Source organism: Parus major, chromosome 23, assembly GCF_001522545.3.
Source record: "Parus major isolate Abel chromosome 23, Parus_major1.1, whole genome shotgun sequence".
In the NCBI taxonomy this organism is placed as follows: Eukaryota; Metazoa; Chordata; class Aves; order Passeriformes; family Paridae; genus Parus; species Parus major.
The window spans coordinates 3815729-3837854 of NC_031791.1; the positions used below are offsets into that span (position 1 = coordinate 3815729).

The 22126-nt window shown below is 48.7% G+C and overlaps 3 protein-coding genes across 5 annotated transcripts; 1 reads left to right on the top strand and 2 right to left on the bottom strand.

Moving 5' to 3' along the window:
* Window positions 1-590: 590 nt before the first annotated feature.
* On the bottom strand, window positions 591-3968 carry SNIP1 (Smad nuclear interacting protein 1). Its single transcript, XM_015649375.3, has 4 exons — window positions 3793-3968; window positions 3601-3703; window positions 2630-3228; window positions 591-2030 (listed from the first exon to the last, which is right to left on the bottom strand). Exons 1-4 carry the CDS (start codon window positions 3945-3947, stop codon window positions 1766-1768), a joined length of 1122 nt encoding a protein of 373 aa, XP_015504861.1. The 5' UTR covers window positions 3948-3968; the 3' UTR covers window positions 591-1765.
* Window positions 3969-4049: 81 nt separating this feature from the next.
* Window positions 4050-8091, top strand: DNALI1 (dynein axonemal light intermediate chain 1). The gene is made up of 6 exons (XM_015649419.3): window positions 4050-4178; window positions 4285-4379; window positions 4459-4628; window positions 5789-5967; window positions 6655-6819; window positions 7749-8091. The coding sequence occupies exons 1-6, from the start codon at window positions 4098-4100 to the stop codon at window positions 7782-7784; spliced, it is 726 nt and encodes a 241-aa protein (XP_015504905.1). The 5' UTR covers window positions 4050-4097; the 3' UTR covers window positions 7785-8091.
* A 650-nt stretch (window positions 8092-8741) lies between these two features.
* On the bottom strand, window positions 8742-18900 carry GNL2 (G protein nucleolar 2). 3 transcript variants are annotated; one of them, XM_015649418.3, is made up of 16 exons: window positions 18711-18900; window positions 18553-18637; window positions 17552-17646; window positions 16516-16655; window positions 15054-15238; window positions 14729-14795; window positions 13497-13655; window positions 12824-12937; window positions 12549-12677; window positions 12097-12201; window positions 11850-12008; window positions 11597-11713; window positions 10839-11275; window positions 10120-10199; window positions 9349-9449; window positions 8742-8924 (listed from the first exon to the last, which is right to left on the bottom strand). In XM_015649418.3, exons 1-16 carry the CDS (start codon window positions 18772-18774, stop codon window positions 8775-8777), a joined length of 2187 nt encoding a protein of 728 aa, XP_015504904.1. In that variant the 5' UTR covers window positions 18775-18900; the 3' UTR covers window positions 8742-8774. The 3 variants fall into 3 exon arrangements, with proteins under 3 accessions (XP_015504904.1, XP_033375462.1, XP_033375463.1); XM_033519571.1 differs by lacking the exons at window positions 18553-18637; window positions 18711-18900 and having other exon boundaries at window positions 16516-16620; window positions 17552-17648; XM_033519572.1 differs by lacking the exons at window positions 15054-15238; window positions 18553-18637; window positions 18711-18900 and having other exon boundaries at window positions 16516-16620; window positions 17552-17627.
* Window positions 18901-22126: the final 3226 nt, after the last annotated feature.

The window sequence follows — 22126 nt, forward strand, 5'->3', positions numbered from 1 at the left end:
AAGGGAGGCTGTATCAGGCTATTTGGGAAGTCTGAGCCTCTCAAGTACCTCAGGCAATGGGGAAAGAGAGAGGGATATGAGGCCAGGAAATTGGGGTAAAAAGGAAGCTGTATCCTCCAAAAATTTGAGATACCCCAGGGGAAATGCCCCATGGCCTCTCACTTTATTTGAATAAAGTTACAGAACTGCTCTGTCTCCTCTTTGGACATGAACCTCTGGTGTTTGTGGACTGATTTTCCTGGCACCTCCAACCCAAACCTTTCTATGATCCTATTAAACCATGTCACTCCGATCCTCTGCAGTGACACTGGGGGCCAGTTTGCACTTTTGCAGTACATCAATTCTGTCACTTCACGTTCCTGTGCGAACCGTCCCAGGGGACACAGAATGAGCCACCCTGGCCACACTCAGGTGAGAAAGGCCCGGCCAAGGGGAGCAATACAAACCTGTGCTCACAGCCTCTCCAGGATACAAACTGTGCAGTTTTTAATTTATTTGCTTTCTTTACTACAGAAAGCAGTACTGAAACTTCATTTCTTTGGAGGGAAAAAAAGAAATAGAAAAATATTACGACTGAAAGCAATCAGGGCTAAATTTACAAACTGTTTATTTAAAAACCCTTGGAGTAGATATAAAGGAGCTCCTCCTGCTCAAACCCCATCCTACCCATCTGAAACCCCACAGCAATGCCCCATATTTACACCATCAATGTGTACAAGCACCTTTGTGTACAGTCCGTACACAGCAGGGACGAACACGTGAGACCACAAACACCCAGGTGAATCAGTAAAATGTGGGACACTCACATTGAACATAAAGCAACATGGAGGAGACACCAAAGACTCTGCAACTCCCAGGGAGCGGGACTGGTGCTTCTCTCCCTAAACACTGACTTATTTACTGTGTTAAACAAGGGGCTTGGGTAAGTTTTTATAAAAAGAGAACTTAAATAGTGCAAACTGGTTAAAACATGTCACCCTATCAAAGGTGTTTCTGTCTGACACAAACCCTGGTGTAGGGTCAGAAATAAGGGCTCTAGCTTTCAACCCAGACACTCCACATCCAGGACAGTTTCAGCATCATGTGTGGGAACAGGAAACTTGGGTCACAGTCTCATCACCTGAAATTCCAGGAGCTGTTTAACTTCTGTTTCACATTCCCTTGTGATTTCCAGGCAGAATTCCAGTGAAATGCCCATCCCTCAATCACCGTGAGGCAAATTAAATACCAAAAACATACAAATACAAGAAGGTCTTTCTGACGTTTCTGCCATTTTAGCAGTGATCTGGGTAAATTCTTCTGTCAGAACTCCCAGGAGGCAGAGAAATTTGGCAAACTACGGAACAGGATGTGCATCAGGTACTCTCTAACTAACCTTTCAGTCTGTAGCATTTTCAAAGGGCTATAACAAAACAAGCTGTAAAAATAATTTTCCAGATGCTATGTTTGACATGGTTTGCTAGAAGAGTCTGGCAGCATCTTGTGGAGGGTTTCCAGCACCAGAGCTTTCATGTCCAGGTGCTCTTCGGCTTCTTGGGGGAAAAATAAAATAGAAGTAAAGCTGTATTTCCTGATATGCAAAACTATCAAAGATGAATAACAAGCAAAGCCCCCAAAACAAACTATGGGAACAGACCAGCAACAGAGAAAGGACTTTAAGGCAACAAGAGGCATCAGTGCTGCAACGCTCCACGTTCACATCCCAGTCCCATTCAACTGGAAGGAGTTTCTCTCCTCTGCCTCTCCCAAACTTCTTCCTCATCTGTTAACTGTCAGACTCTTCCTCCTTCTCCTCATCCTCATCATCGTCCTTTGCATTGGCCTCAGATTTATCTGAGGATTCATGGAGCAGGACATACTCCCTGCTGCTGAAGCCGAACTTGAGCACGTCCTTCTCCTTCAGTTCGTAGTAGCGCTGGGGCTCGATGCGCTGGTTGTTGAGGAAGGTGCCGTTCCCTGAGCCCAAGTCGATGATGTAGGGCCTCACCCTGCGGCCCACGGTGCCGTCAGCTCGGGTGTACTCCACCAGCCTGGAAAACAAAAGCACTGCCTGAACTACCAGAGAGACAGGAAACGTGCTCCAAAAGCATATGAGACACAAATTGTGCTCTGTGAGCAGGTGGGTTTGTGCAGTGAACACTCATCCCTCACAAGACTGCAACAGCCCAATGAGATCAACAAGAACCTCTGAGACAGAGCAGATTCTGAGAGGCTGCATCATTCCCTAAACCTCTGGGGATGTAACATAGCAACTCCTGCATTGGGACAGATGTTCTCCAAGAGAACACTGCTGGCAGCAGCAGCAGGAGCCCCCTCTGCATCAGAGCACGGCTGCCATCAGTGTGAGACAGTAAACCAACAAACCTCTCCTTGAAAGGCTTTTACTGTCCATCACACCTGGTGGGTTATCCCAGCCTGGACTCATACCCCATGCTGTGTCTAACCCCACTATGTGATTTCTCTACTCCCAGCTAAATCACAGGAATTTCAGCTACATTTGCCTGCTGCTGGGATGATCTGCAGCAGTCAATAAATTCCATTTCTAACGTGCCCACAGCAAACTCTCCACACATTCTAAGGTGTTTGCTTTGTGCGCTGCCTTCCTCCCGAAGTTCCTCAGGCTGCTCACCGGTACTGGAAGACGGCGTGCTGCTTGGAGCAGGAGGGGTGGTCGATGGGGATGTCAGCGATGCGGCGGTGCCGGCCCAGCAGGTAGGCACTCTGCCTGTGGATGTACATCACGGGGAGGAACTCGTCGTTCTTGAAGGGGTACAGGCGCCAGCGCGTCTTGGGGATGCGCGCCTCAGGGGGCTCGCTGTACTTGATCACCACGCCCCGGAAAGTGTTGGTGTCCTCCAGCAGCGCCCCAGACAGCTCAAAGCTTGGCTTCTCCTTGTTTGCAGCGGCTTTTTCTTTGGGTTTGCTCTCTGGCTGCCAGAGCTCTGCGTTCTGGTTGCCGTCACCCTCGGTGCCCTGCCGGTGCTCTCGCCTCCTCTCGTTGTAGAACTCCCTCTCTGCCTGCTGCTCCCGCAGGTTCTGCATGTCCCGCTCGTGGCCGCGAGCTCCCAGCCTGTCACTGGGGTTCTTCTTTCTGTCTGAGTGGTCCTTGTGTCTGTCCCAGTCACTGCTCCTGTCCCGGTCACCGCTCCTGTCCTGCCGGTGCTCCTGCTCTGATGGGTGCCTCTGCTTCCGCTCCTCATTCCCCCTGCGACAGTGATCATCTCGCTCCTGGAAGAGATAACCAGAATGAAAGAGCAGCACATCTACCTTGGCCTTTCAGAAAATCCCAGTCCTACACACTGGGAAAACACATACTGGGATGTGTGTGTGCAGCTCTGACACAATGTGGAAGAGATTTCCTTGCCAAACTGCTTGGATTCCCACAAATTGCATCAAATAAAGCACCAGAAACAGGTAGGGTAACCTGCTCTGAGAAAAGGATGCAGCTCCCAGGGACGCCTGTGCTGTGGCACAGGCTGGGCTCAAAGGGTACGATGCAGGGCCCAGTCTGAAGCGACAAGTGAAGAGGCGCCTTGTGTATCCGGCCCAGCCAAGTCTCCGGGAACCGCAGGGCGCCGCTGTACCGAGAGCACGACTCACCTGCTTTACCCTCACGGCGCCGTGGTGCGGGCTGTGGCTGCGGCTCCTCCTGCTTCGCGGCGAGCGGCTCCTCCGCCCGGACCGGCTCCTCCGCCGGGGCGACCTGCGGAACAACGGGAGGGGTCGAGCGGCGGGGCCAGGCCGAGCGCGGGACCAGGCCGAGAGCGGGGCCGAGCGGCCGGGCCTCCCTACCTGCTACCGCGGCTGCCCGCGCGCGGGCCTGCCGGACCCCGCCGCTCCTCGCCCGGCGGCGACGGGCTGCGCCGAGGGCTTCGCCGCTCGGCCTTCACCGCCGCCTCCCGCCGCCGCCGCCGCTCTCGCCGCCGCTCCTCCGCCGCCGCCTCCATGGCGCCCGTCCCGACGGGAAGTGCCGCCACTTCCGGCCCGCCAGCGCTTCCGCCCGCCGCCGCTTCCGCCCGGGCGTTGCTGCGCCTGCGCGGGGCCGCGCGCGGCGGCGGCGGCGGTGCCGTCGCCATGGTGACGGGGCCGCGGCCGCCATGGCGGCGCCGCCGGAGTCACTGCTGCGGTACTGCACCCCCGTGCTGGTGTCCCGGCGAGGAGACAGGGCCTCGGCGGGGGTGAGCGGGACGGGGGGCACGCAGGGGGATACGCGCGCCGGGGGCCGAGGCTACCGCGGTCCCCTGCCCGCTCTTACGGCGCCTGTCCTCTCTCCTGTTCCCGCAGAGTCAGCCGCTGAAGGGGACGCTCCCGCTAACCCCCGGCAGCATCCCCTCCTCGCAGCAGCCGCAGGAGCTCCTGAACGCCATCCTGCCGCCGCGGTGAGCGGGGCCGGGCCGGAGCCGGCAGCGCCCGGCGGGCGCCCGGTGACTCCGGTAACGGCCGGTGCTTCTCTGGCAGGGAGTGGGAGGAGGCGCAGAAGCTCTGGGTGCAGGAGGTGTCCACCGCGCCCAGCACCCGCCGGGACGTCGTGCAGCTGCAGGAACAGCTGGACCGGCAGCTGCAGCAGCGGCAGGCCCGGGAGACCGGGCTGTGCCCCGTGCGCCGGGAGCTCTACACGCAGTGCTTCGGTCAGTGCCCGCCGTGCCCAGCGCCGCTCACACGACAGGCTGGCAGGAGAGGCCTGCACGTGAAACACAGCTTTAAATCCTCTTGGTTATCCTCTGAGTTGCGCTTAAACCAAGTTTATTTAAAGTAACTCAAAGCCGTGTGTATCTCACACACTCTAATGATGGAGCGCTGGTCTCCCAAAGGCGAGGGGCAGCCACGGCTTGGAGAGCTGGAGCCTCTGAAGGTTCCCCCGTAACTGCAGGAAGTCATTACACATTTTTAAGTGTTTGCTGTTAGGGCTTTAGAGGATTGGCATCACTGGCATTACCTGAAGGGCTGCACCACCACTCTGCTTTTACCTGCTGCGCTCAATGCTACGGCTGCAGTATAACAAAAATCAATTATCATTGTCTCTAGTACATGTCATGTCCTAAATGTGGGCCCATTTACACCAAAAGCCCCCCATTTACCTTTCCAGGACCCTCTTTCTTCCCCCAGAACCTTCTTTACCCTTCTATATCAAAGCTAAAGCTTAAGGCATCACTTCCAGGACTTAATTTTCTTCCCCTCAGGGCCCCATTTTCCCTTCCAGGACCCCATTTATTCTCAGACGACCCTCTTTACTCTTCCAGGACCCCATTTACACCTTAGGACCCCACTGACCCTGCAGGGACACATTTATCCTTCCAGGACCCTATTTTACACTGTCATGTAATAAGGACAATTATTATGTGTCCCTGGTTTTGTGGTGCAAGGAGTGGGTGAGACGAGCAGTGTCCAGCACTCCCAGATAAAGGCACTGTAGCCTCTGTTCCTTCTCTGCAGACAAATCAATTATTATTACCATCTCTAGTACATGTCATGTCCTAAATATAGGCCCATAAACCCCAAAAGCCTGCATTTACCTTTCCAGGATCCTCTTTATTCTCTCAGGTTAAGGGAATACCCTTCCAGGATTTCATTTTCCCCTCAGAGCCCCATCTACCTGTCCAAGACCCCCTTTATTCTCTGAAAACCATCTTTACTCTTCCACGACTCCATTGACACCTCAGGACCCCACCAGCCATATTTACCCTATTTTACCCCACATAAAAGGGATGATTATTGCGCGTCCCCGGTGCTGCGGTGCAGGGAACGGGCAAGAGGATCAGGCGTTGCAGCCTCTGTTGCTCCTCCGCAGACGAGCTGATCCGGCAGACCACGGTGAGCTGCGCGGAGCGGGGGCTGCTGCTGCTGCGGGTGCGGGACGAGCTGCAGCTGACGCTGTCTGCCTACCAGGCACTGTACGAGAGCAGCGTGGCCTTCGGCGTGCGCAAGGCGCTGCAGGCTGAGCAGGGCAAGGCCCACTTGGAGGAAAGGGTGAGTGGGGTCATCGCCCTGTGACGGAGCTTTCTGTACGTGAAAACAGCAAATTTTATAGCCTTAAACTCATTGTTTCCATTTCCATGGGATGGCAGCAAAGACCATCAAAATGCTCAGCTCGCTGTCCTCAAGCTTAGCTGCGCTTCTGAAGCTTGTTCTACACGTTTAAAGACTGTGCCACACACCAGTTTGTCCTGATGCCTTAAATTTTAGCTCTCATATTTTTCAGATTCTGTACTGCATTAGGATGTAACTCTGAACTTCATATAGAGTGTTAGCAAGTTCACCGTTTAGTTAGACAAAATCCTTTTCCAGCCTGAGAACCAAGGACACCGTTGCAGCTTCAGGCCCAAAAAATATAAACAGTGAATTGAGGAGAGCAAACTGGGAGGATGGGAATTAATAACCTGAATCTGTAATTGGATAATTAACCCAAATATGTAAATGGACCAAAACTTTTAAGTGTGCAAATTTGTGATCTGTGGTGCATCTTGTGTGTAGCCTCAGCCAGGCTATTGTACTGCCCACGGTGTATCCTTTGAAGGCTTTTTAACAAATCCCTGTTTTATTCCTTTAACTCTGTCTAGCCTCCATTCTAGGTAGCCTCACAAGGCATCAATCCCATTTTAACTGAAAACTGACTATTCGCTAACAAAACTTGAGACATCCATACTTTTTTCCAAGATTGCAGAGCTGGAAGAGGAAAAGAAGGAGCTGGAAAAACAAGTGAGTGAAGAGAAAGCGAAATGTGAAGCTATTGAAAAGCAAGAAACTGAGCGTCGAGAAATAGAAGAGAAGAAACACAGTGAAGAGGTTCTGTTCCTCAAACAGACAAACCAGCAGCTGAAGGTCAGTAAAAATCCAGAATTCCAAATACTAGTGGTAAAATTCTCATTAAAACCATTAAAGCCCTAGTAACACAACACACGATTCAACATTAAATATTACCCAAGAAAAACTGTGCAGGGACTGGATAATTATTTGTGCATGTGGCTTTGGGGAGAACAGAAGTTCTGCTCCATACTTTGTTTTTAAAAGGAAAAAAACCCCACATCTTTTGAGTGAGGAAAGAATGTCACCCTGAACAGCATCAAATGTTTCTGGCTACAGCTAAAAACATTTCCCTTAGAGCAAGCTGCTTTTCCTGCAGATCCTACTTTTTAACTCACATTTGAGGCTGTGCTGGAATGTTTTAGGGCACAAAATCTTAAGTCAGATGTGTGTTGCCCCTGAATCTGTTTCTTCCTTGAAGTACTTGTGCTTGTGTGCCACTGCTGTGGGTTATTGTGGTGGCTGCTCCCATCCATCCACTAACTGGCATCATATTGTCCCAGTAATCACAAAACTTGCTGTTCCCAGCTACTCTTGTCCCAGAGTCAGTTTGTGTTCCAAATGCTGGAGAGCCAAATACTTAATTTAGTTCACACAGTCCAGCCTGAAAACAGAGAATTCAGACCACTGTTTCAACAACTTTTATTTAATTTCCCCCTTGATGCTTCACATTCTAAACTGAGTCTCTCATCGTAGAGCCAAGGCCAGCTCTGTTCTCCTCAGAATGCAACAAGTGTGCATGCCAGAAATGACAAACTAATTTATAAAACATGTAGGAATGGAACTGCTGGGGAACAAACCTGGCCTGGCTCTCCTGGCAGCAGGCGCAGTGTCCCTCAGCTCCTTGCTGTGAACATCCTACAGAAAATTTAGCCCTTCACAGCACTGAAGGCTTGTTTTTTAGGTTAGGGAATCTAATTTGTCTCACTGTCTCATTTGTTTTTCAGGCCCAACTTGAATGCATCATTGCAGCAAAGAATTAATTGTTTTGTTGTCCTCAAGGCAGGCTCAGAAGAGCTGTCAGAGCAAGAAGCTTGCAATTAGTGACAAAGATTTGTCTTCCTAAAACGATCTTGAGTTTTCACTTACCAGTAACAGCAGGCAGTGTAACTGTGTTCTTTCTTTCTCTCTTGACAAGTTGAAATTCAAGAGCTTCATTAATTACCACTCCCTCCTTCAGAGCCATCTCAGCAGTCAGCTCTTTGAACAGTGAACTTGTCTGGGATTTGCCTGTTGGTAACGTGCTAATGACCTTCAAAGCAATAGCTAATAAACATTTTCAAATGCAAACATCTCCCTGACATTATTAATTTGATAATGTTGTAGAAGATTCAGAACCAATAGAAAAGTGCCTACAAGAAAAGTAAGTCACGTGCACCAAGAAAGAAATGGCAGCTCACTCTCCGACAGGTGTTGTGGGGGCATTTCCATGAGTACCTGCAGGCTGGTGTCACCTGTACATGGAAATCCCTTGTCAGAACCATCAGCAGGAACTGAGTACAGGTGACACTGAAGCTCTGAGTGTGACTGTTCCTAGTGAAATTGAAGGGGCACAATGGCAGTCATGGATTCACTTCTTAATGGAAGCAAATGAAGTCCCTGCTTGAGGTACCTCTGTGAGCAGCTGGTTACACAGCAAGTGAACACGGCAGAGAATTCCCTGTAGTCATGTGAAAAACCCCATAAAGCCAGTTTCCAGAAAAAAAACCCACCCAAACCCCATCACTGAGCAACACTGGAATAGCTGTTTGGCTACTGCAGTGTTTGCTGGCCTGGGACGGCGATGTGGAAATACCATCAGCTCCAACTGCACAAAGAACTTTCAGATGATGCAGAAACAAAGAGAGAGATGCTGCTCCTGGGGCCAGGACAGACCGGTCACACTGGGCTTTGAACAGGAACCGCAAGTTTTATAGTAAAAAAAGCCACCACATACTAGAGCTGTTTTATGTAAAATTTAATAGAATAAGCAGCTATTGCTTATGTTTGTATTTTTTGTGCTTTGATCTTTGTCCCTCCAAGCCAGTTTTTTTCTTGTTCTTATTCTTATTTTTCACGTTGTGAGTTTCATAATACCGGACTCCAACTTTCTTGGAGCGCTGCTGCCTCTCGGCTCGTCTCCTCTGCAAACACAAAACACATTAGCAAACTCCCAGCATCCAGAGCCTCGGTGTCTGCAACTCTCCAATGGTGTTCACTCTGCATTCCACACAAGTTAAGTAAAATAAATAATTTCAAACAAAATGTTACTGATGTGACTCTATATGGAACCCACGTCCCTGCTCTTAGGAGAGTTAATCTTCACTTCAGTCTTTACAGAAGTAGCCAGCAAGAAACAAGATTCAATCTGGCGTGCATAGTCAGGTAAGAGAGGGGTGACAGAAGTTGTCACAGAACATTCACAACAGAATTCAGTTTTCATTCCCCTTTTGTTCATGCCCAAAGTCTCAAAGCTCTTTTGTGACAAAAGGCTCTTTAGTGGTATCACCAAGGGTAAAAAAGCCAGCTTATTTCCCTTCTTACGTGTATACAGGAAAGCACACTTACTTCTTTGGATGTGAGTTTCTTACAAGGCTGTTTACCCAACTGGTCATCATCATCATCACCTTTCTCTTCTTCTCTCCTCTTTCTTTTCTTCTCTGTGCTGCCTGCAAACAGCAGAGATCATGCACTTGTTATCTTCTAGAACACTCCTATGTTTGAAGAACTTCAGGCTGAGGTCACCATCTCAACTCCTTGAGCAACACATTCCCTTTGTATTTAAGAGCTTTTACCAAAACATGAATGTTCCTCACAAGAGAATCACAGCTATTACTGTGCAAACTGCTCTTGAGAAGCAGTTTGCTCCAGCCCCATTCAAGCCAGGAGAATTCCACAGTCCTGTCAGGACAGGGCTCTCCCACCTGATTGTGCCTTTACTCAAACTGACTACAACAACTGAAGCCACATAGAAACCTATAGCCTGAAGTATCTCTCCTTTTATAACATCCCAAACCCTGTCCACTCCTTCCTATAACACCCCAGGGAAGGGGAGCTGCTCTGGCTTGGAGCCCAGGCTGTTGGAACTCAACATTTGCCTTCACTGTATCTTCCCTCACTAAGAGGGACATCTCCCATCACACAGACAGCTGTTTTATAGGAAGGCTACACCAGGTTACCAGCAGCCCTTGGGTCAGCTAAAGGGAGATTTAAGCAGTTTTAGGGGAAAAGAACTTGCATGCAGGATCCAGTGGATGCTTCTCCCCTTAATACCATTTTTTCCTCTGGCTCATAGGATTTCCAAATGTAGATTAAGAACATCTACTAATCTTGTTTTACCTCTGTCTTCATTTTCTTTGGGTTCTTCAGCCTTCTGCACAGATTTTGCAAACACTTTGTCACTCAGTCCCTTGGGGATTCTATGGAAGATAAAACCAGCAATAAAAGATTGTTGTTACACAAACAGTGACCACCTCTGAGAAGCCATCAGACTCCAGCAGATCCCAGTCCCCTGTCAGCATCAAAGCCAGTCTTTGCACCAGAATATTGCAATACCCTTGTTGCTGGAGTTACTGTGTTTGTGTGCTATATGAGAGTGAAAATGTAGCACTTAAACCTTGAAATTTTAATCCTCACAAGGCTGGTGGGTGAGCTTTGGTAAAACTGGGCCTGCTGTATGGGCTAGGATTCACTGCACATGCACGAAGACCCAGGCATACCCAGCCTTGGTATCACTCACCATCAAGGAGAGATCTAAGGATGCAGTATTGCTACTCAGAAAACCAAGATAATGGTAACTAATCCATAATTTAAAAGGCAGCTTTCCAAAAGTGAGAACATTTTTAATTTACTGGTAAATAGTAGTTCTTGGAATAATCTTTCAAAAACAAACTGCTACTTCACCCAATTTACATCCCTTAGCTAAGCCAGATAAGCTGTGGCAACTTGTGTGTGGCAGCACGGGGGGACTTGTTAAGCAAGTCAGAAATGGAGTCAAACTACAGCAGAGCCTCATCAACCCTTTTGCCCCCTGCAGTGTATTGGAGAGATTCAGGTACCTTATTGCTGAGAATCTCTTGGCCTTGGCTTTATCCAAAAATTTTTTATATTTTGCAATCTTGTCCTCCAAAGCTTTAAGAACTGCTTTAGAGCTCTCCTGGGCACCTGGTGCAGCCTGCAACTCCTCCTCTCCTGGATCTTGACGCTGGTCATTCTCTTTCTCCTCCTCCTCCTCCTGCTCCTCCTCTCCAGAGGAATCATTGTCTGTGTCATCAAAACCTGGCACATCCACAGGAACCAGGTCTTCTTCTGAGAACTGAGGTGCCACGTTAATCCTGCCGAAGTTCTGCCGAACATGGGACATGAGCTGCCTGATTTCGTTGTTTGTGTTGTTCCCCTCCTCTTCTGCTGGCTCCACACGTGATGCCACCAACTCAGAGACTTTCTCCTCAGTATTATCTTGGCTGGTTGTCACAGACACTTCCAACACAGCAGGCTGCAAGAAAGAGCAGGATATTTTATCCCCAAAGTCTGTCCCACCATCTCCAAGGAACAATTTCCATTTTCTCTCTTTGGAAAAAGCTTAAGATGACAACATGATTAATGACATTTCTGGCAGTCAATGACTTAGACGTCTCTGTAAAGAGAGCTGCTACCTAGCCCTCACCAAATTCAGGTGTCACCTGAAGGACCATGCTTGGGCAGAGCCCAGGACATGCACTGGTCAAGCCTCACAGTGCTCTGGGAAAAGCAACAGTGAATACCATTAGGAAAATCAAGTATGTGGAAAGAGGAGGCACAAGCCTCACATTCTTACCTGGGGCCCTGGCTGACCTGGTTCTGCATTCGGTGGCTTCACAAAGAAAGGGATTCTGCCCCTCTGCCAGTCATTGAGAACCATCTTGCTCACAGTCTGCAAGTCAGGCTCACCTCCCTGAGAAAAAACAGCAACAGTTAGTTTATGTCCATATTTTCAGGGCATACAGCCCTCCTGTGCCCTGTGAGCTATTTCCCATGCTCAGAACAGGCCACACGCTCTTCTACCCTGCAGATACAGGAAGCTGTTGCACCTTTAGCAGTTTTCCAGTCCTAGCAGCAAGTTTCTCAAGGAAGTCTTCTGTATCTGTCCAGGAGTCGATTTTGTATGTCTTTCTGATGTACTCTGCTTTGGCTCTTTCCAGCACAGCACCGATATGGTCTTCGGGGCTCTTAATCTTTTCAACTTGAACCTGAAAAAGCACAGCAGAGGATCAAACCCTCTGAGACCATCACAGTGACAACAAGCAAAGCTTTCCAGCATCCAGTGCAGACACATACCACTCCCTTCAGCACAATGTCTGTCTCTGAGTCTCCTGATGGATAAACCACCCCAGGGCAGTCAATAAGAAAAATCCGCCGCATCAAGGTGATGTATTGCCACACCTGGAAGAGATCAGCAGTTCCCCATCAGCACCTTCCACACAGTCCCTGTTTCATTTTTGAAGACCAGAAGTCAGACAAACAGAGCCTAACCCAGCATTTGGACCAGGAGAGCATGGATAGGGAGGAAGGGCAGCTGACCATTCCCATCACAGCCCTGCAGTATGGCAGAGTGGTAATTTGGGAATGCTGCCAGAGCAGTGCCTCAGAGCAGGGACTGTCCCTTGGCCCCTCCTCAGGGTCACACAACCTGTGCAGGTCAGTGCAGAACTTGACAAGGTCATTAGGCTGATTTCACGTGAATTCTGCCTGCAATCACATTTGTATCTTTAACACAGAGATGTTCCTACCTTTGTTTCCCCTGCAATGGGGGCCACACTGCAGACCTTCTTGGACCGTAGGGTATTGATCACTGAGCTCTTGCCAACGTTGGGGTAACCAATGAATCCCACACTGATCTGCTTCTTGTCAGAGTGTAACTGGTGAGAAATAACATGTGCTTTCACATCTTGGAGTGAGGGACAGAATTACCACTGCAGTCCTGAACCCCAAATGCTAACAAAGCAAAAGACCACACACAGTAACCCCCCCAAACCAACCACAGATCCCCAAAATTGTTTTGTACCTTTCCAAACTGCCTGAGGAGCTGTATGAAAGCACCTTTGCCAAACGGGTTGGTGAGGCTGGCATGGAAAGCGAGTGTTGGATACTCCTGGGAAAGGACAGCAACCCAGCGCTTCTGGAGAGGCAAAACGGTCTAAGTTAGAGACCCAGGGCTGGAGAGTGACACTCTGTGTTCAGAGAGGATGATACAGCATCTGCACTGGGCTCACAAATGCAACTGGCCATGAACATTGCTAGGGAAGAACCTTTGAAGCACTTCCCCAATCCAACAGCTAAAAGCCCTGAGTATTGTTTGTATAAAAGACAAACAATTTCCCAAAAACGCCTTCACTGCTAGCTAAAACTCATTAGTTTAATGACATAAAGCAAACCAGCTGGGGTGGATATGGATCCTAGGCAGACTAACATTTAGTGCACTCTGGAGACAACAGCTGAACTGTTAAATCCAGACAGAGGAAGTAGGGAATTTGTGGCTGGCGTGTGTTGCTCAACTTGGCCAAACTTGGACAGATTTACATGGTAATTGTTACTTTAACTGCAGGCAAGCAGAGAACTCCCAGCGCCCCAGCTGCAGTACGGCCTTCCAGACCAGCATGGGGACTGGCACCGAGCTGCAGCACAGCCGCAACAGGAACGAAGAAGGTCCACAGAATAACAGGCAGGACTGTGCTTACAGTGGCCCAGGTAGGAATGAGATCACATTTGTTCAGGACAAAAATGAGATGTTTCCAGTGCTTCTCCTTTTTAAGGTAGGATTCCACATGAGGGGAGCGAGTGCCTATGGGATCCCGGGCATCAAGAACTTGAACAACAACATCTGATGAGTCAATCACCTGAAAAATAAAAAAAAATCACACAGAAGTAAAGGATTTTGCAGAAAGCAAAATATACCTCCCAAATGAAACTAGTCATATTTGAAACTACATCATTAATTTAAAAACCTTGTATCCCTCACAAACTGCTACTTCCCCACAGACTGGTGAAGTTCAGACTAACATCCATTGATGCTCTACTCTTTCCTCTTCTTAATCCCCTCCAAATTCAGCCTGGACAGCTGAATGACTTTTACCTGTTCTTATGCACCAGGGAAAGAAAACACTACATCCAAATGGGAAAACTATAGTGCTGCAGCACACAAACTCCCAGTGTTTGTCATCCATTCAGCAACAACTCCCTTCTGCCATTTCTTAATGGATCAGGGTATAAAAGATGTTTTCTGGACCAATATGAAACACACAACCAAGCAGGAACCTGCTGTTAGTCCACAAAGCAACTACAGCAGGGAGCTGTCATTTTACATCTTGCTTCAAGCCAAGTGAATTTGTTTCACAGCTTTTTCCTGCAGTTTTGGCAGCCTCTTACTGAAATCTGTTTTGCTCAACCATTCCCAGTGCTTTTAGATCCAAATGAAAGGGTTTTAAGCTGCATTCAGAAATTCAGAGCAGAAAGTCAAGCCATTTTATACCTAAGAGTCACTGAGAGCACACAAACTGCTCATGCCACCCCAATTCACTCAGTCTCCATTTCTCTGGCAGCCATAGTGGCTCATGGAGAACTGAGGGTCAGAGCTCTCCCAAGAAGATCCCATCAACATGCCAGATGAGTTTAGTCTAAAGAAACTTAAGGAAACATGATTCTTTTACTTGTGGTGAAGACAGAGGAATCCAAGAGAAACTAACACCCTCACTCTGACAGTCCTCTTCTAGATTATGTGTTTTAAGAATGTTTATTCCTGTAGGACAAGAGCTCAAGAATCAAGCTCAGTCAGGCAGAGATTTGGAAATCAAAATGTACTTTTTTTGAGTTTTTCTCATTGTTGCTGTACAGGATTTCAGTGCTGTGCTGAAGCCCCTAGCTGTGTAAAGGCTGACAGATGTGACTGCTGCAAATTCCAACTGCCATTTACCTTGTAGAGCTCACCCCAGATTCTTTTGGACTGTCCTTTCTTAAAGATTTCCTCTTGTGCTTCATCCCTGAAAAACATCACCAGAAAGATCAGCAACCACAGATACAGGGTCAGGATCTACTACTTTTCTCTTAAGCCATTTACAGACAAAACAGGGGACAAAGACCAAGTAACAGTTGGTATTTAGCCAAAATCCCAAATTCAGATAATCTCCTTTCCCCTCCTCCTCACACAGTAACAGCACTGATGGAGGTACCAGATACTACCAAAACAAGGCTGGCTTTTCATACATGTAAACAATGAATCATTTCTCCTTTCCAGTCACCTTACACCAGTGTCCTCTATCACTAGGTCTCGGTCCTTGCCCTGGTCATAAGACTCTGTTGAGGCCTCAGCATTCTCCACCAGAGATTGCACATCACTTGCAGACAGAGTTGGTCTTTTCCTTTGTGATCTGGGGCCAAACGTTGTTTCAAATGTTTCTGTGTCAAGAATGTGAACTCTGGAGGTCTGAAGAAAAACAGGTTGGTAAAAAAAAACAACCCCAAGCACCGTTTTTTCCCCATCTCTCGTGACACACAGGGAAGGAGCCCCAAGTTCAACACAGCCCTGGCAGCCTTTAACAAGTGACAGGCACTTCCCTAACAATGTTTGAGTTTTCCAGCTCAAGCCTTGAGAAACACAAGAGTGGATATTTAATAAGCAACAAAACATTCTGCACTTGCCAATGAACCACGCTTCAGTTCTTCCACCATAAATGGTGTCAAATGCAATTACAAGCACTGTGATGAAAATTCAGCTGCTATCTTTGATCATTTCTTGTTTTTCTAACAAGAGCACAAATCTCGCCAAAGTCTCAGATTTTTGTCAGGGATAATTACAATCAAAACTGTAGATTTTCAAGCTTGCAATGAAAGCCAGCTTGTCTTGGAACAGCAAACAATCCATCGCTGAAAGCAGCTATTTGTTTTTGTAATGCATGTTTTAACACAATTTTTCCCTAATTTAAATAACGTTCTTATGACATGAACTTAGAAAGTTCCCATATGACAAAACAGCTACTAATAGTCCAAAATAATGGTTTAGACACTGTGAAAAAAAAAATAACTAAATAATATAACAATAACTAAAACTTGATGTATTAGAAATGAAGGCGCAATGAAGAATTTCTGATACAGGATAAATCGCACGTATTTGAGTTCAAATTCATCATGTGAGTTTCTGCAGGGTGAAGCAGTCTCAAAGAAAGGTCCAGGACCTGTTAGAGGCATTAGAACATCAGCTGGCACACTGATCAGATCAGTGTATCAAAAATCAGATCACAGTATGACAGTATCATAACCTATCACAGAATCACAGAAGGCTTTGGGCTGGAAGGGTCCTTAAAGCCCATCCAGTGCCACCCCCTATCATTAGCAGGGACACCTTCCACTACCCCAGGATGCTCTAAGCCCTGTCCAACCTGACCTTGGACTGCCAGGGATGGGGCAGCCACAGCTTCTCTCGGCATCCTGTGCCAGGGCCTCCCAACCCTCACAGGAAAGAATTTTTGGGGTAATTTCCTATTGGAAAATGAGAATTTTTATTAAATAATGTATCTTTCTTTGCCCTCACACTTGATGCCCAAAGTGACAGAAAATCAGAACCATCTTTCCCCAAGGAATCCACTACAGCTGCCCCTCCCAAGGCTTCCAGAACCCAGTGTTTCCCCAGGCTGAGCAGAAGCAGCACAACTGTTGACAGGTAAATCACCATGTGCACACACCTGCACAGCAAGTGATACCCACATGTGGTTTGATCCGGTCATAGAACAGGGACATGGGCAGCTTCTTCTGCTTCATGATCACCCTGTAAGGATCCTTCATCACAGTCTCCATCTCCTCCTGGAATTTCTGTAGGGATGATTGCTTGATCACACGAGTATTTCCTGAGTGTAAAAAACAAACATCGCACCTGGCCATTCCTGATCTAAACTGCTCCAACTGAGGACACTAATAAAACATGACTTTTCCATTTAGGAACAAAAATACAAACCCAAAGGGTTTTACTTGACACCAAGCCCAAACAAGCAGCCAATCCCTTTCTTTCTCATCATTTACAGGAAATTTTACAAATATCTCTAGGACACTCAACAGCCATACACATGGGCAAAGCATGAGGAACAGCCACAGGAGCCAAAATAACTACCCTTAGGGGACTGTGTGGAAAGTACAGACCCAAAGCACAGGTACAGGCAAGGGGTAACAGTGATGCCTTAAGATTTTAGTTTTTACATTTTTCATCTACTTGTAACCCTAGAATTCTTTAGTGTATAACTCCAAACTCCACACACAGTGTGAGCTGCTGCTTTCCCATTTGGGTCACACACAGCAATTCCTCTCCAGGCCTGGCAATCAAGGACACCTCACTGCCTCAGGCCCCAGAGATGGAAACAAAAGGGAGTTGGGGGCAGCAAACTTGGGGTAAATGACTTCATTACCTGAAGCTGGAACTGGGAGATTAACCCCAATGTGCAAATGGGCCAAACATGTAAAAGTGTGAAACCTGTGACCTGTGGTCCATTTTGGGTGCAGCCCCTGGAGGGGCTTTGTGTGCCTGAAATGTCCCTCAATAAACAGAACTGGTTTTTATTCGTTTAATTTTGTCTGGCCTCTGTTTTTAGGTAGTCCCAACAAGGCATCAACAACAGCAGGGGTCCCTCACCTTCCCTTTCAGCACCTTCCCACACAGCTCTCAGACTACCATTCTGAAACAAACACCTTTAAACACATAAAGCTCAATAGTTTTGAAGCTTGCCAAATCTGGAAGTTGGGAAAAACTCACCAAACCACTTGATATTTGGTTCCACTCTTGCAACGGTGCCTGGTGCCACAGTTGACTGATACTGCAGAGGTCTGATCACTTTGCCACGTTTGTTCCTAAGGGACAAATGAAGATATGTCAGTGCACAAAGGGCAGCAGTGACCTCTCCATCCCTTGTGTGTACCAGGCCAGAGACACAAAATGCAGAGAGACCCTTCACCTACAGCCAGTGCTGCCACACATTCCATGAGGGTGAGTTAGTCCAACCTGAGTTGCAATGATGGCACTCATCGCCCTTGGTCTCACTCCAGTCTGGCCAGACCCTCCCTGCAGCTGCTTGTGTCAGCCCAGGAAGGGCTCATGGGGCTGCAAAAGGCATTGAGGAGCATTTTCTAGCAAATCCCACTATGTTCTCTCATGAAGCCTTATAACCAGTTCTGCCCACCAGCTCTGCAGGGCTCATCCACACAGGATTTGCAAGATGAGACCCAGTTTGAATTCAGCAATATTTCAAAACCCCCTCTCCCAGTCTGCTCTCCAAACAGTGGGAAATTTGGCAAAAGAAACCAAACACATTGATGTGAAACAGGATTTTCAGAGCTGCCGTGGCACAGACATGGTGGGTGCTGCTCTCCTGCCAGTGATCCCTGAGTGTGGCAAAGAGGGGAACAGGGGGACCCTCTGTGAAGATGCTGAGGGGAGCTGAGGCCCTTCAGTTATTCTGGGGGGAGCTTTTGATCTATGCTGCTGTGGGAAATTCGGGAATTCTGTGTGTTTTGGGTCTCACGACAGATGCACCAAGTGTTTCCCAGCTGTGTCCCTGGTACACCGCCCGACTGCTGAGAGCTCGGGAACAGGTTTGGGAACAGGTTTGGGATCAGGCTCCCCAGCTCACGGGCTTACGGAGCACACGATGGAGCGACACCGGGCTAGTAACGAGGCATCTTATCGCCTGTCGCTGGCGGCACCGGGAACGCGGCCAGGTCACGACCCAGCCCCGCCGCGGGCCGAGCCGAGCTCACCTCCGCTCCTTCTGCCGGTACATGTTGAGGCGCCGGATGGTAGCTCGGTCCCGCATGTTGTTCCCTCCCTCGCCCCCGACGCGATCTGCGGAGACAAGAGAATATCAGCTCCGCTCCGCTCCGCTCCGGCCCGGCCCGGCCCGCGGCCCCGCTCGTACCGGGATTGGTGCTGGCGCGGGAGGGGTTGATGGAGCAGCGGCCTTTGTAGCGTGGCTTCACCATGGTGCCGGTAGGATGCCTGTGCCGGTGGAAGTGCTAGTGCTAGTGCTGGTGCTGGTGCCGGTGGCGGGCCAGGTCCGGAGCGCTCGGGACGGGCCGGGGACACGCGCGCGGCACTTCCGGCGCGCGGCAGCGAGTGACGCACTTCCGGGAGCCACCACACGGCGGCGCAGGCGCAGGCGGCATCGTCGGGCCCGGTTGCCACGGCAACGCGTGGGCTCGGCCCTGCCGAGGGTCCCTTTATGTCCCCCCGTGTCCCCCACGTTCCCCCGTGTACCCCCCGTGCTCCGTGTCTCCGCCCGTCTCCGGGGATGGCGGAGCCCGCCCCGGAGCGCCTGCGGTCTGCCCGGGTCCGGCCCGGGGCCGCGGGCTGGTTCGAAGGCTCGGCGGGGGCGCTGGCACGGGAGCCCCCATTGTTTGGGAAATGGTGTTTGTTCACAGGCTCATAATGGAAATAGCTCGGGAGAGCGTCAGGAACGCTCCCTGCTTCTCGCTGCTGGATGGGGGCGGCCGGAGGGACGCTGGGACAGCCGGAGCGACACCGGGGCTGCCGGAGGGACACCGGGGATGCCACAGGGCACTGCCCCAGCAGCAACTCGAGCACAGGGCAGGGCTGGTGGGTGTTTACAGGCGCACGGGGCTGTTCTTTCTGGGTTACTGGCAAAGAATTTTAAAAATTAGCAATAACAACACTGTTTTTATGTGCGTGTAAAGAATTGCATGGATGGTGCACTAACAAGTCAAATCTGTGCAAGTTGTGTGTCCAAAGCATAAGCCCACATTCATGTTACTGCCAGATTGTAACAGCAATTTGAAGGCTCCTCACCTAGGGGAAATGAACAAAGCTGAGCTGAAACAGTGTTAATTGATACCAGAGCTTGGACTAGGGCCAAGCTCAGCACCTTGGGGAATACTTGCCCAAAACACAGCTCTGGCCCATCCTGCCTAAACACTTATTAGCAGCAGACCGTTCCCAGCCAGTGCAATGTCCTTCTGGTGCTGCTAATGCTCCTTTAAACCCAGAACAATAACAGAGCTGCTGGGATTTTGTTCTTTTAATGATTTTCAGCGTTTTGCTGTGAGGTGTAGAGTCCCTGCTGTACAAGGGAGCCATGAGTCAGGCCTTGGGACATGTTTTGTAAGAATGAGTCTGAAGTTGGAGGCTGTTTGGCTTAAGCCTACACGTTCTGGTTTTTGTCTTAATAGAATTATCTGTGCCTTGGGCATTGAAAAAGTACACATTGATGTGGGCATAAAAAATCAATTCCAAATTGTAGATAATTGTTTAAGCTATCAGACTCGAGGCTCATGTAGAAGAGTTTTCCCGGGACAAGTGTGTTTTCTATTAGAGTCGATATCAATCTGTCAGAAGAGCCTTTTGATTTTCAAAATTTTAGACTAAATAGTTGAGTAATACTTTTGCTCTGCTCTCCCGAACTCTTTCCTCCTTTCCCTTAAGAAAACTCCCTCTTTATTGTTATCAGGAGATCTTGGGGTGCAGCCAGAAAGTCTCCGTCTCTTTCTGTGAGAGAACAGACCCAGCCAGCTTTGGGCAGGAGGCTGTGGCAGGGAGAACTTGTCTTGAGGATGCCCCAGAGTTGAATGCTGAATTCCCAGGCTGGAAGCATTTGTGGGAGAGCACAGGCCCCTTACCCAGCCATACCACATCTCCATTGGGGTGGGCTACAAGCCTGGATTTTCTGTCATAAGGAAAGATCCTACTGAAATGTGTGGGACCTGCATTCCAACTGGCACCTTCCTGCAGCACTTTGCTCACTCTCACATATTCCCTGACCCAGATTCTATCACTGGGGCCAGTGATGTTTAACATCAGCAGTTGGTGTTTAACTTGCAGCATCCCTGAGGCTGCAGCTGCTTATTGTGTATCTGATAACATGTGAGCCAGATATTTTGCTCCACTGATGTTTTGTTGCTCTATGACTCACAGCTTTTCTTTTGATATTGATGCATACCCCCATTTCAATCTTCAGCTTTTTCTCATTCTGTTACCACTGGCTGCAGCAGGACACTGTCTGCCACAGCCAGCCAGGACAACAGGGTCACAGATTGTTCTCCATCGCCTCTGCTACGTGGCCTCAGCTCCTCAGCACCACTGCCCTGACCAGGGCTGAAATGAAATAATTTTGAGTTTTATGTGGCCTCATCTTTGTCAAATCCCAGTGAATGTGGTTACGTGATGCCATCGGAATGACTCATTCCCATAATTACATATGTTCTGAGGGGTTATTCCCATTGTATTATTAAAAAAAAGTGATGTTGGATTTTTGGCAGGGACTGTCTTCCTCGTATGATCTACAGATTTTGTCAATTAAATGAAGGAAAAGTAGATTTCCAAGAGTTCAGAACAAGACCGGACTTGCACTCAGAGCCCTTTTTCAGTGTGGTATAGAGCTCCTCTGTTCAATTTAACAGGATAAAGCAGCATCAGCCATCTTCCCCTATTGCAGCAGCTCCCTGCAGAGCACAAGGATGCAAGTGGATTTTGTAGCTCATCTTCAGAAATCACAGCAGAAGATATTGTAGGTAGTTTATCACCACAGCAGCTTTCCCAGCTCAGTTCCTCAGGCATGGCTTCCCAGGGATACAGCTGTTGGGAGCAGGAGGTAGGGCTCCTTGGCAAAAGGTGTGACAGCTCTTGAACAGGAAAAACAAAGCAATCCTGGACTGTTGCTTTGGATATGGAGTTCCCAAAATGGTTCCTAAAAGCAACAGGGGAACTTGGGAGGGAGGAGAAAGCTGAAGTCAAGAAAAGAGGCAAAAAGGTGTAAGAGGGCCTGGAGAGCCCAGGCTGAGCTGTGCCAGCGGGGTCAAGCCCTTGGAGCGTGTGGCAGGCTCAGAGCTGGGCAGGCTGCAGAGCCCTGGGCTGCGCTCTGGAGACAGCCAGTGCCATGGATCTGGCGTTCACCAGCGCTCTGGAAGCCAAAGCAGTTAAATAGGAATGTTTTCCTGTGGTTTCATTGGAACAGTCATGAAAAGTAATTCCTGCCCTTACAGGCTGGGCTCCTCTGTGGCACAGGAGGGGCTGAAGTCCTGTCAGTGCCTCTAAACCAGCGCTTTACCTCAGGCTGTAAATAACAATATCCGACCTACCTGGCTGCCTTTTTCCTGTTCATCAAAAGTTCTGGAAATTCCAGCAAGCAGCTCCGTCCAAAGTATGGTTTGGTATTCAATTGGGTGTGATGTATTACTATGTATGTAAATGCCATCAGGGTGATTTATTGATAGTGACTGATGAAATACATTTTCTATATTTCTGTAATTTTAATATGGATTTTTTAAAATGTGATGCCTATCATCTCTCTCTATGAAGTCTATTGACTTAATAAAATCTGTA

Excerpts from the sequence above, each read along its gene's own strand:
- DNALI1 (XM_015649419.3), top strand. The coding sequence starts at position 4,098 with ATGGCGGCGCCGCCGGAGTCACTGCTGCGGTACTGCACCCCCGTGCTG. Across the intron at positions 4,629-5,788 it reads GCTCTACACGCAGTGCTTCG|ACGAGCTGATCCGGCAGACC; the intron begins GTCAGTGCCCGC and ends GCTCCTCCGCAG. Across the intron at positions 6,820-7,748 it reads AGACAAACCAGCAGCTGAAG|GCCCAACTTGAATGCATCAT; the intron begins GTCAGTAAAAAT and ends TTTGTTTTTCAG.
- SNIP1 (XM_015649375.3), bottom strand. The coding sequence starts at position 3,947 with ATGGAGGCGGCGGCGGAGGAGCGGCGGCGAGAGCGGCGGCGGCGGCGG. Across the intron at positions 3,704-3,792 it reads GCGGGCAGCCGCGGTAGCAG|GTCGCCCCGGCGGAGGAGCC; the intron begins GTAGGGAGGCCC and ends GTTGTTCCGCAG. Across the intron at positions 2,031-2,629 it reads CACGCCGTCTTCCAGTACCG|GCTGGTGGAGTACACCCGAG; the intron begins GTGAGCAGCCTG and ends TTTGTTTTCCAG.
- GNL2 (XM_015649418.3), bottom strand. The coding sequence starts at position 18,774 with ATGGTGAAGCCACGCTACAAAGGCCGCTGCTCCATCAACCCCTCCCGC. Across the intron at positions 16,656-17,551 it reads ACCAAATATCAAGTGGTTTG|GAAATACTCGTGTGATCAAG; the intron begins GTGAGTTTTTCC and ends TTTTACACTCAG. Across the intron at positions 12,678-12,823 it reads TCCTCAGGCAGTTTGGAAAG|TTACACTCTGACAAGAAGCA; the intron begins GTACAAAACAAT and ends ATTTCTCACCAG.